At 42.7% G+C, this 20,008-nt stretch overlaps 1 protein-coding gene across 2 annotated transcripts in view; it reads left to right on the top strand.

Annotated features, from left to right (window-relative positions):
* The window catches only part of rspo1 (R-spondin 1), a 30,126-nt gene extending 10,915 nt beyond the window's left edge, over positions 1-19,211 (top strand). Inside the window, exons 2-6 of one of the 2 annotated variants that reach the window (XM_029627544.2) lie at positions 1,348-2,073; positions 4,397-4,588; positions 10,622-10,765; positions 11,922-12,128; positions 17,395-19,211. In XM_029627544.2, coding sequence (XP_029483404.1) covers positions 1,974-2,073; positions 4,397-4,588; positions 10,622-10,765; positions 11,922-12,128; positions 17,395-17,684 — 933 coding nt within the window. In that variant the 5' untranslated portion in view covers positions 1,348-1,973 and the 3' untranslated portion in view covers positions 17,685-19,211. Of the gene's footprint in view, positions 1-1,344; positions 2,074-4,396; positions 4,589-10,621; positions 10,766-11,921; positions 12,129-17,394 lie in introns of both variants that reach the window. The other variant, XM_029627535.2, reaches the window with a different exon arrangement.
* Positions 19,212-20,008: the final 797 nt, after the last annotated feature.

Here is a 20,008-nt window from a genome sequence, read left to right as displayed (position 1 = left end):
ATTTTGTCCTATGTACACTTTGTAATTTACCCTAATGTCCCTAACTAGCCCCATAGGGATATCCAAAGTCAACCATGCAGCTAGCTGCACTCCGAATTGATGATTGTGCTGCCAGCTGACGGCATGTGACTAGGATTGAAACAAATCCAACTTTAATTTCCATTGTGATGCAGTCACAGACACAAGTTTAAAAAACACACAAAAAAACAATGTTTTGGTCGAGACTGACTATGACCAAAACGATCCTATTTACACTTTGTAGTACATTATGACAGTAGAATAAATGTTTGTGACTCATGTCTATGCCACATAGGCTGTTTTCTGAATGAGAAGTTGCTTTTTTTAGGGGCTTTAAGAACTCACCCAAAATGTCTTTGTAGGCTTACTCTGTATGATTCACAATCCACAATAAGTACAACAGCCAAATATGGCCCTGTTTCACCCTTGGGGTAGGAGACCCTGTTTGCACTGTTCCAGACAAGCTATGCCTTATGTTTTCCGTATATGCAAGAGCTGTAAATATAGCTTGACACTATCTGAGAAGATCTCTGCACCACTTGTTCATTCCAAGTGTTTGTAGAAGGACTATTATGTGTTTTTTCATTATTTTACTTTAAGAATGGAGCAAACATATTTTTCAAATCAACTCTCTTCTCCAAAGGCAACTGGAAGTGTAGCAAACGACCCAAAACTATTTGTGGTATTTTGTTTCATTGTGCCATAGCTGCTAATACTTTGAATGAATCTGCATCGATTTCAAAGTTTGGAAATGACTGCGGTCCATTTAAATCTGGAATGAAAGTGCATTATCTTATGCTTTGATTTCAGGTCAAAAGACAAATGGACGCTGATTGCCTTAAACAAGTATTTTACTTATCAGATATAATACTGTGTATTTTGGAAATGTTTCAATACATTTTCCCTAAAAGCAGTTTAAAGAACGGAGGAATCAAGTTACTGTTTTTGAATTCCAGTACTTATCATTGGTTCACTGTTGGTTGACATGGTTGGAATTGATATAATTTCCGTTCTTGTTACAAAACCTTGTATCTGTTTCAGTCTTGGCCAAGAGGTGGATTTTCTCTTGACATGCTAACTTAATGGCTTGGTGTTTTAGAGCTCATGTCTCATTATTTCTCTCTCCCCATCACACACACCCCTTCCCAACTCCCCTCTGTCTGTCTGTCTGTCTGTCTGTCTGTCTGTCTGTCTGTCTGTCTGTCTGTCTGTCTGTCTGTCTGTCTGTCTGTCTGTCTGTCTGTCTGTCTGTCTGTCTGTCTGTCTGTCTGTCTGTCTGTCTGTCTGTCTGTCTGTCTGTCTGTCTGTCTGTCTCTGTCTCTCTAGCAGGTCCTGGCACAGACAGATGCGTTGTCACATGTAGGAGTCTCCAGCTTTTTTTTAGCAGCCCCACTCCTGTCCCTCCCCCCACGCCTCCTCAGAGCATCTTTAATAAGACACATGCTCCTGGGCTCGGGTGCTCATTCACACCAAACGCTCCTTGGCGATCCTCCAACAGGCTGCCTGCTCCCCTGCTAGCCCCGCCGAGTCTTCATGGGTTGAACCAACAGGAGTGCCACACTCTCCTCTCCTCCTTTTTCCACCTCTCCTCTCCTCTCATACTCCACGCATCGCTCCTCCATTACATCGTCAACCGACCCCCCCCCACACCACCATTATGGCTTGTGCCCCGGGCATGTTTGGATTTGCAGCCGCAGCAGCATAATCCTCCGCTGAAGGGAGTTGTGGACACAGCAGCCCTTAGAGAGAGAGAGAGAGACAGTGAGAGACAGAGAGAGAGAGAGAGCGAGTGAGAGAGAGAGACCCAGCGGACAGCAGCAGCGGAGGGAGGGAAGCAGCAGGGAGGAGCAGCAACAGCAGCAGAGTGATCCACCTGTCACAGAGTGGAAGGGGCCCCCCGCCTTATCCGTCTGCCTGCAGGGGGGACCCCGCTTGGCCGGTCAGCACCAGGGACTATGCAGCTGGGACTGGTGGCTCTGGCGATGGTCTTTCTCGGATCCATGGGTCACAGCGACAGCGGCCTCAAGCTCTCAAAGGGACAGAGGCAGAGACGGAGTGAGTTACCAAATCCTCAAATCCCTTCCCCTCTTTCACTCTCTCTCTTTCTCTGGTTTCCATGCAGCCACCGAGAGCCACAGTGGTACATTTCTTATAAACATTTAACGGCCGCAGTAAAGATTACATGTTGTTTATTTTTTCTTCCTCCTCATTATTTGTTTTGCCAAGATGGATTATGGTAGCCTCAGCTGTCTTTGAATGACCCTCTTTTCTTCCTCTTTTTATGATTTACGCCTCTCTTGATTTATGTTGAGCTTTTATGGGTATTAAGAATGTTTATAGTCGGGTTTTAGGCGGATTCACCCTGGGTTTTACGGCTAGAGCTTCAGCACCACAGTTCTCTCCATGTCTGCCTCTGAGGCACTGAGAGGAACAACTCTCGGACACTTCAGCTCATGGTTGTTGGACCATGTTCCATTGTTTGGTTTTCAAGCAGTTTTATAAACACTTTTCTGACCTCATGCACCCACAAATACAGAGCTTACTCTCAGCCTCAGTGTCTGCCCTCAGAGCGGGGTGAATCTCAGTGCAAGGCATTACCACTGGTTTTAATATAATGCCTTTTCCCTCAGAAAAGCTTTTAGAGGATACCAGCCTTTGCCCCCCGCCCCCACCTCACAAAAACATCCAAACAGTCAGGAGAGGTCAGAACTGTATTGAGCTTGGCGTTTGGTAAATAAAGCTTGGCTTCGGCATGGCTATAGATGTCCAGAGGAAAGGCATTATGAGATGTGTCTTGTTAGAATTGCACAATAAATACCTATTTCTAATGAGCAAAGTGTGTTTTACTGTACCGTAAAAGGCAAGATAGCAATGACCTATGAATCATGTGTCAATTATCATTTAAGAGCCTTATCCTTGGTGAACAGTGTTCCCCCTGAATTTTGAAGTGATTTTAAAAAGTTTATTTTCCTGGTTATTTAACATGTACTAGAACACCCTCTATAGAGACTGAGACACAAAGTGAGATTGACACGGCACGGAACCTTCAGTTGGTTTAACCCACAGTCTATGTTACCCACTGCTGTTGGCTGGCAGGTAGATAATCATGTTGTTGATGTGTATGATTTTGTGTTATTCATGTTGTTGGAGTTAGGTATTTTCATCACATCATCTCTGTATGTTCTGTGCCGGTCTTTCCTGGTTCGACAACACCTCATCCAGAGGAGTAATATGGCTCTAGAACATGACCTACCTCTAGCAGCAGGGTCAAAAACTGTCCCAACATACTGTCCGAAAACACCTTACACCCCCCCCACCTCTGGTTAACTATTGCACAGTGTGATTATTACTTTTTTTATCATTATTAAAGTGTTAAGAGTCTGGCTGTGTGACAGCTACTTTGGCTGCATCCCCATGCGAGGTCACCATGACTCAGCCATGGCGTAATTGATTTGCGGGGAGAACATTTTTAAAGCTTTTACCATCCCAACTTATCTCTGGGAGACAGGGATGGCAGATTGATTGCAGTGTGAGTGTGTATATATTTAGATGCTGATACCACATAGGCCTGTAAATCAACCCGGGATGACCGCCATTTTGGCACCAAATGGCCCCTAGAAACAGGATGTTCATATTGACACGCTTTCTGAGCAATCATTTAAATTACTGGCTGCAGCAGAGCAGAGTCTCTGAGTTCTAGCCTTTTTGGAAGATGAGGGAATAGGGATATGAAGATATGAAGCATGATCATGGGATTATATGTGGATGAGAGCCGAATGCAGATGGGGTGCTTTGAGACAGAGTTTTGTGGCTTAGTACAATTCTTAGATTGTTATATTCAGCTTCATGGGCGGATGGTTAAAACACCAAAAGACGTTCGGCTCTTGGGAAGAGACTTAACGCACTTGTGCGCATTTCCCTTTTTGGCCGGCACGCTCATGTAATTGGCGAGATCCCGATGGCTGAGTCACTTTTCGTTGACCCCAGGGGGGCCCCTGCTGTGTGATGTCATGGCATGATGTGGAATCGATCATCGCAGGATGTCAGTCCGAAACACTCGGACTTCTCCAACCAAAATCTGTTTAGGATCTCCGGCGAGCAGTTTCAAGTAAACAGTGAGAAAACTGTTCAAACAAAGATGTTTGGCATGGCCCCTGGTTAGATTATCTGCAACATGAACTACTGCCAGGTTTATGGCTATGTGGTGCAAAAATAGACAAGGGCCATGTCCTCACTGATATTGCCAGTGTTGAATGTAGTGTTTGTCTCCAACAGATAAATACTTATTCACTTTGTGGTAACTGGACCTTATATGCTGGTTTTTAATGACTCTTCTCTTTCTCCCTCTCTTTCTCTCTTTCCCCATATATTTCCACAGTTAGCACTGAGGGGCCACCATCTTGCTCAAATGGCTGTGAGCGATGTTCCGAATACAATGGCTGTATAAAATGTAAGCCCAAACTCTTCATTCTCCTGGAGCGCAACGACATCCGCCAGATAGGCGTGTGCCTCGCCTCGTGCCCACAGGGATACTTCGGCATGCGGACTCCCGATACCAACAGATGCATCCGTGAGTTTGGATTCTTGGACTTCATTGTTCGTTTTTTTAAATGCATTGTGTCCTAAATAGGGCGACACGTTTTTCGTGACTATGATGTGAACTGACCAGGAAAGCCCCAGTAAAAAGGTTTCCTATATTTGTATTGACATTTTTCGGTGTTGTACAAAAAAACCCACATCCAATGATGTTCAAGATATTCCCCAGTACAACATTCATATCATCACAATGTGTCACCATAATGGTAAACACACAATGGGCACTAATGTGGTCCAGTGGTAAGTGAGGTGTAATTTCCACTTTGAACTGCTGTGCCATGTGTGGAAGGAGCTGTCTTCACCACATGACCACAGCCACAGCAATGACATGCAACACAACAACACACTCATAAAGATCAGCAAATAGCATCTGTCAAGCTGGAGATGGGCCTTGAACTGAGACATGGTAGGAACATTATTGTTCTGTTGCAGTAATATTCAGACAATTTAAAGCTAGACTCAGCGGTAGGACACAGATAAAACAGCAAATTGGGTCAATTTCCACGACAACTAAGAGCGTTGAATCGTGATGCTCAACCTCCGCTGTTTTTGTGAACAGCGTGAAAGTGAACCTGTGCATATGGGCAGATACTGTGTGTGACTGTGTGAGAGCGGAGTCCTGCATCTCGCTCGTCTCAATATCTGTGCTGCTGCACGTGGTAACATCATTTTGCAGAGTCTACCTTTAAAACTGAATCAAAACAGGACCTTCTATTGTCAAAATTGACTACAAAGTGGAATCATAAAGTCAGTCTCGTCCAATACAGAGATTTGGAAGATGATTAAGTAAGAAAATGTAAGTCATGGAATTAAGGTGTAATTTCCCATGGTAAATTTGGTTTGACTTTGGATATCCCTATCAGTAAATTACACAATATACATGGGACAATATTTTAACATTTCAATAGCTCCAAATGTCAATGACTTAAAAACCCTTAAACTGTCTATAAATTGTAGAAATTCATATACAAATATTGAAAGCATTTAATGAGAACTAAAACATGAAAATATTTCCATTTACATTGTGTAATTGATTGATGATCCCTAACTAGCCCGTCAAACCTTTTTTTCAACGGTCGCACACCTGAAGCTAATTGGCCAAAGAAGTTGACTAGCACTAGCTAGCCTTGCCTAATTCCAGACACAAGACCTGGTTAGACTGTTTCAAGTTATCTAGAAGATTGAGTGACTGTAACTGTGTACTGTTTTGGCAGAGTAAGTGTAGTAACGCTTCCCACATGCGAATACACACCCACATTATACCACACCCATAAGACAACTCTCATTTGGCTTCAGTCATGGCAGCTGCATTTCTTAATGAGCAAGCAAAAAAATGAGAACAAATAAGTAGGTCCAGCCCTCCTTTAAGGGGTGTGGGGTGAAGTAGGGTGGAATAGGTTTGGTATACATGTGTAATGTTTACATTACTCCTCCATGTTGGTTCTGGTGGCACAAACACCTTTTTTTCTGAACCAGGGGTGCCAAGGGCCCGGCTCGTGGTCTGTTTTCTCTTACTTGTGGGTGGAAAACAGGAATGGAAGAAACTCAAAACAAAAACATTTCTGATGCACTGCTGTTTGTCTGTTTTTTCAAGGATGTCTATGTTTTTATATTTGTCTCGCGAGCCAGGGGTTCATGCCAGTTCACAGTCCATACCCGTTGTGTTTTAACATTTATGTATCAAAACATCCATGTTTTTAAAGTAAATGTATATTTTCTGGACACAACTGAGTTATTAATTTTGCATGTTCCCTTGTGAATCATACAACTAAACTTGCCTCTCCAATGGTAAATTAGATCAACTTCTTATTTTTGAGGAAAGTGCGTATGATGATAGGCAATTAGAGCGCAAGGCAGCTTGTAGTCATTATATTTTGTTACAGGAAGAACACGCAGGCTGTTTGGTGTATGCAAGTTGTTGTTTTGTTAGATAGGTTGTTGCAACATCATTTAATACCAGATGTCTGTAATGTTTAGTTTTTTCTATTACAAACAAACTTCCTAAAAGCTGAACTCATGACGCAATACAAATATGGAACTGAAATGGTTCAGGGGTATTTCCCTTTAGTTTTTCGCCCTCAAGTCATAAGGTACATATCTTTGAAAACAGAATCATGTCATATTTGTCACCAAACGGAAGAATTCTGACTGAAAATGGGAGGGAATACCTTGACAAATGAGAAACACTCCTTTTAGTTTTCTGTTGCAAAACATCTTTTTTTTTTTTTAAAGAACATTACCAAGATTTACTAGTAGTCTCGAAATAAACAGTAGTGTCTTGTGGTTCTCCAGTCAAAAGTTTGGACACACCTACTCATTCCAGGGTTTTCCTTTATTTGTACTATTTTCTACATTGTAGAATAATAGTGAAGACATCAAAACTATGAAAAAACACACATGCAATCATGTTGTAACCAAAAAAGGGTTAAACAATTCAGAATATATTTTATATTTGAGATTCTTCAGATTAGCCACCCTTTGCCTTGATGACAGCTTTGCACACTCTTGGCATTCTCTTAACCAGCTTCATGAGGTAGTCACCTGGAATGCATTTCAATTAACAGGTGTGCCTTGTTAAAAGTTAATTTGTGGAATTTCTTTCCTTCTTAATTCATTTGAGCCAATCAGTTGTGTTGTGACAAGGTAGGGGTGGTATACAGAAGATAGCCCTATTTGGTAAAAGACCAAGTCCATATTATGGCAAGAACAGCTCAAGTAAGCAAAGAGAAATGATAGTCCATCATTACTTTAAGACATGAAGGTCAGTCACTACAGAACATTTCCAGAACTTTTAAAGTTTCTTCAAGTACAGTCGCAAAAACCATCAAGCTCTATGATGAAACTGGCTCTCATGAGGACCGACACAGGAAAGGAAGACCTAGAGTTACCTCTGCTGCAGAGGTTAAGTTCATTAGAGTTTCCAGCCTCAGAAATTGCAGCCCAAATAAATGCTTCATAGAGTTCAAGTAACAGACACATCTGAACATCAACTGTTCAGAGGAGACTGTGTGAATCAGGCCTTCATGGTCGAATTGCTACAAAGAAACCACTGCTAATGGACACCAATAAGAAGAAGAGACTTGCTTGGCTGAAGAAACACGAGCAATGGACATTAGACTGGTGGAAATCTGTCTTTTGGTCTGATGAGTCCAAATTTGAGATGTTTGGTAACAACCGCCGTGTCTTTGTGAGAAGCAGAGTAGGTGAACGGATGATCTCTTCATGTGTGGTTCCCACCGTGAAGCATGGAGAAGGAGGTGTGATGGTGTGGGGGTCCTTATCTGGTGACACTGTCTGTGATTTATTTAGAATTCACAGAACACTTAACCAGCATTGCTACCACAGCATTCTGCAGCGATACGCAATCCCATCTGGTTTGCGCTTAGTGGGACTATCATTTGTGTTTCAACAGAACAATGACCCAACACTTCTCCAGGCTGTGTAAGGGCTATATGACCAAGAAGGAGAGTGATGGAGTGCTGCATCCAATGACCTGGCCTCCACAATCACCCGACCTCAACCCAATTGAGATGGTTTGGGATGAGTTGGACCACAGAGTGAAGGAAAAGCAGATGACAAGTGCTCAGCATGTGTGGGAAGTCCTTCAAGACTGTTGTAAATGCATTCCAGGTGAAGCTGGTTGAGAGAATGCCAAGAGTGTGCAAAGCTGTCATCAAGACAAAGGTTGGCTACTCTGAAGAATCTCAAATATAAAATCAAATCAAATTTATTTATATAGCCCTTCGTACATCAGCTGATATCTCAAAGTGCTGTACAGAAACCCAGCCTAAAACCCCAAACAGCAAGCAATGCAGGTGTAGAAGCACGGTGGCTAGGAAAAACTCCCTAGAAAGGCCAAAACCTAGGAAGAAACCTAGAGAGGAACCAGGCTATGTGGGGTGGCCAGTCCTCTTCTAGCTGTGCCGGGTGGAGATTATAACAGAACATGGCCAAGATGTTAAATGTTCATAAATGACCAGCATGGTCGAATAATAATAAGGCAGAACAGTTGAAACTGGAGCAGCAGCACGACCAGGTGGACTGGGGACAGCAAGGAGTCATCATGTCAGGTATATAAAATATATTTTGATTTGATTAACACTTTTTTGGTTACCATATGATTCCATATGTGTTATTTCATAGTATTGATGTCTTCACTAGTATTCTACAATGTAGAAAATAGTAAAAAATAAAGAAAAACCCTGGAATGAGTTGGTGTGTCCAAACTTTTGACTGGTACTGTACATACTGAGTTATAAGAAGCACTTATTGCTTTCTTTTAAACAGTGTTTCCCTACTCTTTAACCCTGGTATTTTATAGCTCTTACATTGAGAGGAAGGTGAGATAGCATACAGATTTACACAGCTCCTCCTGGACGAGTTGTAACTGTCCAGATGCCTTCGCAGCAGAGAAGCTTACTGTCAATCAGCAGGTTGGAATAAGGTTGGAATAAGGGGGGCTAGTATGTGTGATACTCCTCATACCAGCAACATGGACCGATATAGGGGCCTGTTCAATTAAACAAAGAGTTATTATCCCACATAGTGTTGTTTACACATGTGGCTACCTGAAATCACATTACAAGATACATAATGAGGATCCACCTGAACATATTGGCCTTTGCTTCAAGATATTTATTTGAAATAGCCTGACAAACTTTGCACATGTACAATATGTGAACATAAACACAGGGCCATAACCTCAGAGCATGTCTGTCTGCTAGGTACTCAGGAAGACGGTTTTGGAAAAAAGTCAAATTTGGATAAAAACAACAAAAGTTCTGGCTCACTCTAATCCCCACATTTTTGTTCCTGTTTTACTGTCACTTGAAATTAACTTAACCTCAGTCTTTATTGTTTCAATGTTGTCCACTGCATCCCGAAAGGCCGCTGAGCATGCTGGTTAGTCTCCTCAACCTCCTCCTCAAGCCTCTCCGTGGCTAACCTGCTGTTATTATCCAGTCAGCCGCTTCAATTTCAGACATATCGAAATCCCCAAGATGTCTTGTTAGCCACATGTATTTTACATTAAGGGGCTACATTTGTCAAAGTATTTGCTCCGAACATCAGTAACGTCAAATTTAGCTGTCAAGAGCTTAAAGTAATAATTGAGGTTAGGGCATTAAAATCCCAACGAGGATTCTTCCCTTTGGCTCGTTCTGAACTCCTGGCAAGACTCCAGCCGACTAGACATTCTTTATTTTAGTTGTTTATGGGAAAGGTGTCTAGTGTTTTGTGACTGGATACTCACCGATATTCCAACCCAGAGATGTAAGGATTAAATCTGTGACCTTCGCTTAGCGTGCCTCTGTCTCCACACTCTGGTTTTGGCAGAGAAAATGTTATTATTTCAGAATAAGATAATGATGGTCGTGAAATAAGGGTGCTAGGAGAAGGGTTGGGATGAGAAAGGGGGGCTCTTGGTAGTCCTCTAAGGTGTCTGTTTTTCATTCTCCCGCGCCCATAATTACCCTCAATTTAAAGTAGTTGCTTGTTTGACTGGAGAAGCTGTGTTTTTAACGAGGCAAAGGTGCGTGGAAATCCGCTGACGAGCTCTCTACTCTTGGCCCGCACCCGGCCACCCGCTTTCCAAAAAATATAGTCGTGGTATGCATATGCTTTTAAGACATGGGTGTTATTCATGCAAAATCCCCCCGAAGAGTCTCTCCCCATTGTTTTATCACTAATAAATCTCTCATAGTAAATACAAATCAGGCTACATTCTTGTCCTCCCCCGAGGAGAAGAGGATCCCTTAGTGCAGTAGGAAGGCTTCACATTTTTTAAACATACTTTGCTGTTTTTGTATGGTAATACTGTATCATTCTGTATTAACGCGGAAGCTTGAAGCCAGAACAATGAACAGTGGTGTGTTATGCTGTCAGTTAATGCAAAGTGTACGTGTATACTATGTTAACACAATGAATATGAACCATACTAAGTGTGATTTGATTTTCCTCATTCTCTCCTCTCTTTGACTCATGTTTTTGTCTCCCCTTTTCCTTTCAGAATGTAAAATAGAGAATTGTGAGGAGTGTTTCAATCGAAATTTTTGCACAAAATGTAAGGAGGGCTTATATTCACACAGAGGGCGATGTTACCCCAGCTGCCCTGAAGGCCTCAGCACCACCAACGGGACCATGGAGTGCGTAGGTGAGTGACCTCTCACCTCTGACCTCTCTTCCTTTCATCCCCTGCCACAGCTTCACTCACAGCTGACACTGAACTGGATTATGAACAATGAGTTTAAGGGCATATAGCCTTTTGACACATATTAGCTTTTGAATAAGATAATATTACTGTAAGTCCCACACTACCCATACATTGAGTATTAAGCATATGAAGTTGAGTATGATGAGTTTTTGTGGTGAGAGCCTGTCACAAAGTCTTGAATGTTTCTCAGGTGTGGGCTGCATATTTGATCCCATAACATACCCAGTTCACCCTAACCCATCACACATGGTATACTAAATGCCCTTCAGCTATCAGCAGCCAAGTATGTTCTGCCTGTCGGATGAATATCGCCTGCCATATGAGAGTTCAGTTCGAGACTTCAGTGACGTGGAGAAGCTGTGTTCCGTTGAGCTCTCTTCCTCCTCTGTTCCTTTTTTCTTCTTTCTCTTTCTGCTGTTTCTCAATCACCAGCGAGCCAGCTGAACTTCGGAGGGAGGCCGGCAGGATCATTTTATTGATTTCTTTTGAAATTATTTCTGTCACAAGTAAGCAAATATCGCACTAATGGCATTAGTGCTAGCTGGCTGCTCCAGGCCACTTGACTTCTCAGAATGTCAACCCCCAGGTTAACATTCTGGCATTGCCCCTGCTCCCTTACCTTACAGAAAGTGCTCATTCCAGCCGCTCTTGTTATATATTCTCTAATTTCCTTGTTATTGTTTTTGGCAGTATCAAGTTTGCTTGCTTTACCCCCACCCACCCCCAACCCTTAACAAAAAAGTCAAAATATTTTCCCAGAAAAAGTTTGACATTTCCCCCACAATGGAAACCAGCTCTTGACAGATAGAGTCATGACTTAAGCTCAACATTATGGCACTAGCGGTAAAACAGTGGAGGTCTCTAGATAAACTGGACAGACTTGGTAAGATAGAGGCTTTGCACTTGACAAGGCCAAATGAGTGATGTCTGTTTGGGCTGGATAAGTTCCTCTGCATTACTTTCTCACTGTGAACATGCAAGACCTGTTGAAATCTAAAACTTAAGGGTTTCAATTTGGGCTTGTTGCATGTGTGTTCTATGTGTGTGCATCTAAAACTGTATTTAACTTCTGTCCTCTTTTATATCCCGTCTGTAGAATGTGAACTGGGCGAATGGAGCCCATGGGGTCCCTGTATGAAGAAGAACAAGACGTGTGGCTTTAAGAAAGGCACACAGACCAGAGTGCAAGAGCTTCTTCAGGCCCCCAGCCCTGACACGGTCTCTGCGTCCTCCCCCCGGCCCTGTGCTCCACAGACTGAGAGACAGAAGTGCACAGTGCAGAAGGCACCATGTGGGAAAGGAGGTGAGCACTAACACATACCTACATTAGGAGAGTGGCAACGAGAGGAAATAGAGTGAAACCGACAATGAATATATGGATGGATAAAAGACAGGAATGAGACAGTAGAGGAAAGATGAAACAAAACAACAGTTCAACACAACTACAGAGTCAATAATATTGTGATCAGCATCTTTTCTGATGAAGTCATAAACTCCCTGTACTAAATGAGATTTTTTTCCTCTGCAATATTAGAAATGTCCAAGGCAATACACAACACCAAACCCCTGTATGACCATGACCTGGTACCTCAAAGGTGTTTGTTCAGTAAGGACACGGAGTCTCTGACTGAGAACCATGTAAACAAACATTCCAAAAGAGCCAAACAGGCAAGACAGATGGGAGGGTGCCATGCAGTGCACTGCAGTGTTGGATGACGATAAGAGCTGGAGTTGGACTGTTTTTTTTTTTAAAGCTCTGCGAGGCGCGAGTTTTACACAGTTCTTATCATTCATCTGCCGTCTTGTTTCAGAGCTGGCTAATGTTGCTAAGCTAGCAATCTGCCCGTTAACACTCAATTTGATAACAACTTAATCATGCTGTAATTAGTACTACTCCGTTGTTGTTCTTTGGCCCATAACACATTTCTAGTTGTAGTTGGTATTATAAGATGGAGTTTATTCAAGTAGTTGAGAAACCAAAAGACCTCTCCTTTGGTCAGTAAGTGTTTTTATTCGATTCTTTTTTGTATTTTACCCCCCTTTTTCTCCCCAATTTCGATCTTGTCTCATCGCTGCAACTACTCAATGGGCTCGGGAGAGCCGAAGTGGTCATGCGTCCTCTGAAACATGACCCGCCTAACCGCGCTCCTAAACACCCACCAGCTTAGCCCAGAAGCGAGCCTCACCAATGTGTCGAAGGAAACACCATTCAACTGGCGTTGGGGGTCAGCCTGCAGGAACCTGGCCCGCCACAAGGAGTCACTAGAGCGTGATGAGACAAGTAAAGCTCCCCTGGCCAAACCCTTCCCCAACCCGGACGACGCTGGACTAATTGTGTGCCGTCCTGTGGGACTCCCAGCCACGGCCGGTTGTGGCACAGCCAGGGAAGGAACCTGGGTCTGTAGTGACGCCTCTAGCTCTGTAATGCAGTGCCTTAGACCGCTGTGCCACTTGGGAGGCCCGGTCAGTAGGTTTTAATGAACTCTGCCTTATAAAATAAAACGGACCAGTCAAACCTTTATTGAACAGCATGGCTGGGATACTTAGCTTTGTGATCGACCCAATAAAAAGGTAGAGAAAGGTTTGGAGTGGATTTGTTAATGTTGATTTGAAGTGAAAGGAGTTGTTTTGTATGGCTGACAACGGTGGGCCCATTTGGCCACAGTTTCTATCTCTTAATTTTCCCACTGTAATTCCTGGTTTTAATCCATGTGAATCTTTTATTTGGTAGCTAATTCATGTACATGTTGAATCAAAGTTGGAAGCTTCCATTTCTTTACAGGGACTTAGTGTGCAGTAAACAAGCAATATTCCCAAACTTTATGAGCGGGTGGTACGCTTATTGGATTTCAGGGCTGCTACTATTTTGAGTAACAGCTTTCAACGACTGTCAGTTTACCCATTGTAAAGAATCAATGAAGAATCATGTCAGTTATGAAATATGTAACAGATGGAGTACGTAAATATGCACACAGAAACAGCATTATACAACATTAGATGAAGAAATCCTTCGAGGGAGGATATATATACGAGCTCTTGCTTGTAATTCTTCAGGGAGGAGTGGACTTGCTTCACACTGGACAGGACCAGGACAGCACTGTTTGATAAACGAGAGGCAAATTTACACTGCATGACGCCTGCATCCTGGAAAGAATTTCCACCACGGATTGAGAAGAATAATTAACGGTGAAATATTATAAACTGACCCATAAATGTGTAGTGCCGAATGCCAAATTTCTAAACTTAGCGAGTGTTGTGAAAGGAGGGAAAATGAGGGAATGGGATGCCGTGTTGGAGCAACAGAGTGTAGTGTGTCAGGACTCAGGAGTCACCCGCATCTTGAAGGAGATTGAGACGTATGATGTGACTCCATTTGTGAAATGTTGACAGTTTGACTTTGAGAGATGATAGCCATTAGCTTCAACTTATTTTCCTTATTCTGGTGTCAGAATACACCGTTGTGAAAATGAGTAAGGATCTCCTGTCAAGGCACATAACAAATACATTTTCTTCTCGTGTGAATTAACTCATAAGCGATGGTTATCATGACCTTGTCTAAGCCCTTTTTCATGTGCTTAAAAAAACTTGCCATGTGCTAAATTAGCGAGGCCGCGAATCCATCTGCAAGACTTGGCCGACGGGGCCACTGTAAAAAAACACAGGGGGCAGTGCTTGTATAACACCAGTGATTTACTGGTCTGCAGATCTCACGCTTTGTGTCGATTTGGCCAAGCTCTCCCCTTTTTCTTCCTGTAGCTTTTTACAAATGGGCCCACATGAAAACAGAATTTGCTAAATGCGTGATTGCCTTTGTCAGGCCACAGTTGTTTAGCTTGGATGGAGTGGAGCTGCAATCATGGCTGTCATAAATTGATGGAGTCCCCCTCGATCCATTAGCGGGCTTGTCAGGGGACTAATTAAGTCCTTACACAGTGAGAGAATCAGCCCAGGTCCTGCTGTGCACACTCAACAAATGGCCCTTACTGTAACTCCCCAGGTTCACTGACTAAAGCATATTACTCTAAACAGAAACAAATGTCTTCCAAATTCAAATGGTCTCCATTTTGTTTTCATTAGTGGGAGAAATTAATCCCCCAGAAATGGTTTATTTACTCAACACATGCATACTTTACAAAGCTAGAAATCAAGTCTTGTCAACACTCCCCTAAGAAATGTGACACAGCCCCCAATGTCAGGAGCCAACTGGCCAATAGGGCCCTATAGTGACAGATGCTTTAATGACTTTGGCCCCTCGTGTCTCAAGAAAAGTTACATCAACTACTTCTAGTTAGTAGACTACTGTATTGGGTCTGCCTCTGCCTGTTTTCTACCAAACAAAAGGAAAGATACTGCACACCTGTGCTCCTGCCAGGTCCTCGTTAAATAAATGATAGGAATGCTTATTGAAACTCATTTAGTTTCAGGGGTCTCTTTATTCAAAATATGCGCCATTAAATACGTAAATGTTTGCAGGTTTACTGCCAAATAGGTATTTTCATTGGTTTATACTGAGATACATGTCTATGGAGTAAATTTGAGTAATAACAAGGCTTTTTGTCTTTGCGTACTTTCAAATACACTCAAATAACAAAGAAATGATATAGAAAACAAGCTAAAAGGAGCACGTGGTGCAGAATGGAGGAAATAGACATAGGCCTATTACAACAGTTATATAATTAAGCAATAAGACACGAGGAGGTGTTGTATATGGCCATGTATATGGTTCTTATGCACAACGCAATGCGTCAAGCCCTGAATGCTGATTGGCTGACAGCCATGGTATATCAGAACATATACCACGGGTATGACAAAACAGTTGTTTTTACTGCTCTAATTACGCTGGCAACCAGTTTATAATAGCAGTAAAAACAACTGTTTTGTCATGTGATATATGTTCTGATATACCATGGCTGTCAGGGTTGCATTCAGGCACACAGTGATGCGTTGTGCATAAGAACAGCCCTTAGCCATGGTACAGTATATTGGCCATATACCACACACCCATGTGCCTTATTGCTTAATTATTAACTGGGTGGTTCAATCCCTAATTGCTGATTGGCTGACAGCCATGGTATATCAGACCGTATACCACAGGTATGACAAAACATGTATTTTGACTGCTATAATTACGTTGATAACCAGTTTATAATAGCAATAAGGGTTTGTGGTATATCGCCAATATACCAAGGCTAAGGGCTGTAGACAGGGCACTCTGCGTTGCGTTGTGCATAAGAACTGCCCTTAGCCGTGGTATATTGGCTGTATAACACACCCCTTCCGGGGCCTTATTGCTTAAATATTATATTATATTATTAAAGCAAACGAACAAGAATGCTCCATGAGCCTCCTGTTGTCAAACAGTTAGCCTTAGCGAATGCTCTCCAGCCCCCTTAGTGAGTGTTTTGAGACTCTGTTTCTAGGGAACATGGAGACTCAACACACAAGTTCATAGCTAACATTCCTCAGCCTAACTTCCTAGTTTCCTCTCATCGTGGGAGCACTCATCAGCCGAGTATAAACAACCACTGTCTGACACCTGACACAAACATCCATTCCCGTTTATGTGCGTGAAAGGTTGTTCACACCCGCGCAAACACACGAGCAAGCCACACGCACACACACACACACACACACAGACACACGCACACACGCTGTCATGAGAGCTCCGACGTGTTAACCTCATTGTGGCTTAGTGGTGTAGTGGCATAGCGCAATTTACATCAACAATGTCAAGAGGATGTCAATGAGTGCTCGTATGTTGAACAATCTATAGCTGCATGTACAGGACATGAAGGACTCTTGCACCCCACTTCAACAGTGTTGATTTACTTTCATTCCTCTGTTTTATCCTTTCCTCAACGGTGTTTCCTTCCCGAGTACCTGGAAAACTACTGTTAATGGATGTTTGTATTTAGGGAGCAATTATGCACTTAAACTGTGTGACAGGTGGAAGTCCAGACAACAGCCTACAGCGAGAGTGAGAGGAAGAGGAGGGGAAAGACGAGGATGCGGGGGGGAGGTAGAGTGGAGAGGGAAGGCAGACGTTAAGAAAGGAGCTCACCTCGACCGGTTCCCAACTGTTTACATGAACTATTATGTTCCATCAGCCGTTGTCTCTGCGAGTGTTAAGACGTGTCCGGCTCAGAGTCGCGGCCACACTCCTCACAAAGGCTTGATTACTGTTTTCCGGCCTGTCATTATGGCACTGCTGTGTGTTTCCTGTCAGCCCAATGCAGCACTGTGTTGCATCATGGTGGCATTTATGAAAGGCTCTGGATCCTGAGCTGCATGTCTGGGGCTTAGCGGCAATTAGCCAGTATTAAAAGGGCCTGTTAGGAAGCTAGAAACCGGGGTATCCACACAATGCCACTGAGAAACATGTTGTGAATATGGGCTAATGGGCTAATGTCAAGGTCTACCAAGCTAATTCTGACTCTACTGTACTTAAAACACACACCATAGCCATCAAAGCTCTGTTTATAAAAGCTGAGCCAAACTACCCTGTTATTTTGGTGTCGTAGTCCGTGTAATAATGCATTTCAATCTGTTATTTTCCTCTCTCTATCCAGATGGGAATAAGAATAAGGGCGAGCGACGAGACCCGCAGAGGAGGCAAGACAAAGAAAATGTCCGAGGCCATGGCCACGAGGGCAAAGAGGGTGGCAAAGAGGGTGGCAAAGAGGCTGGCAAAGAGGGTGGCAAGAAGGGGGGCAAAGAGGGAGGAAAAGAAGGAAGCAGAGAGGGTGGCAAAGAGGGCGGGAAAGGAGGCAGAGAGGGTGGCAAGGGAGGCGGCAGGAGGAAAAAGGGCCAAAACCAGGCCACCACCACGCCCAGTCTTACCACTAGCACTGTAGCCTAGGCTTTAGTCACGCTGGGACTTAGTGGGGACAAGGAGGGACAAAAAACTAGGCAACACCCACCTGCATTGGCCATTATTAAGAGACAGACAGTGGACTGAGGTGACAATATCAAACTGATGAAGAAAAGGATTAATGCTGCTATGCATTCTAGAAGATGCTGTAAGAGAACTGGAGGATTGCTGCAATACATGAGGAACAGGACTTGGACTTATCAGACTTGGAGGGAAGAGGGGGAATGTGCACTGTGGAGGGTTCCACTGTAAGCCTTGCAGTAGGGTCAACATGTTTCATTTCACCGCTTCCAAGTTTATCTTAGAGTTGGCAGATGGAGATCCCAGTGGCTGAACAGTGGAAGACACTGAATATGAATATGAGCATTTCAAGATGGAGGCTTCGCAATGATCAAGGATCTCTTCAGTCCATTAGAATCCCTGATGTGCTTTTCAAAATCTATTTTTCATTGTTGACTTGACTCATGTTTTGTGAACGGTAGCAAGTAGATATTTCTAAGGAGATGTTGTTGTAAGTGATATAAAGAAAATGAACAGTATTAAGATTCTTTATTTTAATTATATTTTTTGATGAAACAAAAGAAAGGCACTGGAACAAATGTGTGGTTTTGAAGGAAAACATATTTTAATTCATTTTTTGGTTTGAAGGGAATCCGCTCCAAAACAAACCAGCAACAATACAGAGAAAGTTTAGACGGCTTTAGTTCAAATCCTGATCTGGTGTTAGACAAAGGTTACCCACTTAATAGCTTAGTCCTTAATTTCAAGTAGAATAATGTTTTGGTATCTTCAGCATAAAAAGTTTAGATTTGAAAACTGGGTGCGTTGTGTATGTGTGTTGTGAGTGTATGTCTGTGTGTGTCTGTGTGTGCATTCGTGCCTGTCTGTATGTTTACAAAATTTCAACAAAACGTTTTTGTAAAGTAGTGGCCACACAAGCCTATGTATACTTGTGTGGGTATATTGTATGTGTTTCTGCACGTAAGCTTAATGTGTGTGTGTGTGTACGTATCAATCTGGTAGAATGGGAAATTTGATATAGACGATGAGAGAGACCATTGTAAAGGCACAGTTATATATCAACGCATCAATATTTCCATAATCATATGGCTCTGGTTACATGTAAACCCTCTACAGCTGCTCAGTAATCATGTATGTTTGCAACAGGGTCCGACATATCGGTGTTCTGTACTATATACACCTCGGTCAGTGGAAAGAGTCATTGCATTATACAGCTACTTGTCAGCCTGATACGACAAGAGCGACGAAAGTTTTTGTACCATTTGACACTAATCTTTGAGCAACCGCTGTCACGTTTTGTTTAGCTTTCCCTGGGTCTATTTGCTTTACACCAACAAAAAAAAAAATATTAGCTTCGTGAGAAGGTATACGTTAAATATGCGTTCGTATTGTGGATAGTGGTACTGAAAATGTCAACATCAGTATATCATTGGTATATCTTATTACTTCTGTGAAAGCTTGAATAAAATGCAGATGCAGTAAACATGGCAGACACACTAAGCATGATCATTGTATATTTTACGGTCGTCAGTCTCTTCCTGTGCAATCAAATATTACTGTGGTCTTTCCATATCCATGTTTCCATTCCCTGTTTGTTCTCCCGTGGTCTCTCAATGGGTTTCACTTGTCACACGTACAGTAGTTGGCCTGTATATGATCTGTATTTGTGTACTATACCAGTAAGTATACGGTCACCATAATAATTGACACACATATTAAGACGGCCTTTCACATTCTCTTGAAATGTATAATGACAGCACCTGAGGAACTCAACATTCACGGCATATGTTTGTCATTGCTGTAGGAAGTGCACAAATCTCATGCGATGTCTCCATAAAAACTGAACCACAATGCACAAGCCCAAATTAAAATGACATAAATCTTACAACATTGCGCAGTCCCCTCAGTCAATCTCTCCAACCGCTCTATGATGTCTCTATTATAATGTTGATCTCATTCAGTGTCACAATAAGAGTAGAGCAACGGCAGGGATGGGCAACTGGCAGCCCACGGCCTGGGGATCGATTTCCCAAAATGTTTTAGGGGAAATCAAGTCCAGTCTCAATTTACTGTTGAGAGTTAGAATAGTAAAATACACAAGGTGCAATTCCAAAATGTGGTTGTGCATCAGCATTTTTTCTCTTGTTATGTCAGTCACTGACAGTCACTCAATTAGTCTACGTCAGCTAAAATGTTTTGGATTTGTAAGTTAGTCTAGACAGCTATCTAAACTTGTAATAATCATGGTGGAATTACCGATTGGGGGCCCCCCCCACTGATTTTCTTAGTCA

The sequence above is a fragment of the Oncorhynchus nerka genome, linkage group LG3, assembly GCF_034236695.1.
Source record: "Oncorhynchus nerka isolate Pitt River linkage group LG3, Oner_Uvic_2.0, whole genome shotgun sequence".
Lineage (NCBI taxonomy): Eukaryota > Metazoa > Chordata > Actinopteri > Salmoniformes > Salmonidae > Oncorhynchus > Oncorhynchus nerka.
This window is presented reverse-complemented; position numbering and strand designations above follow the sequence as displayed.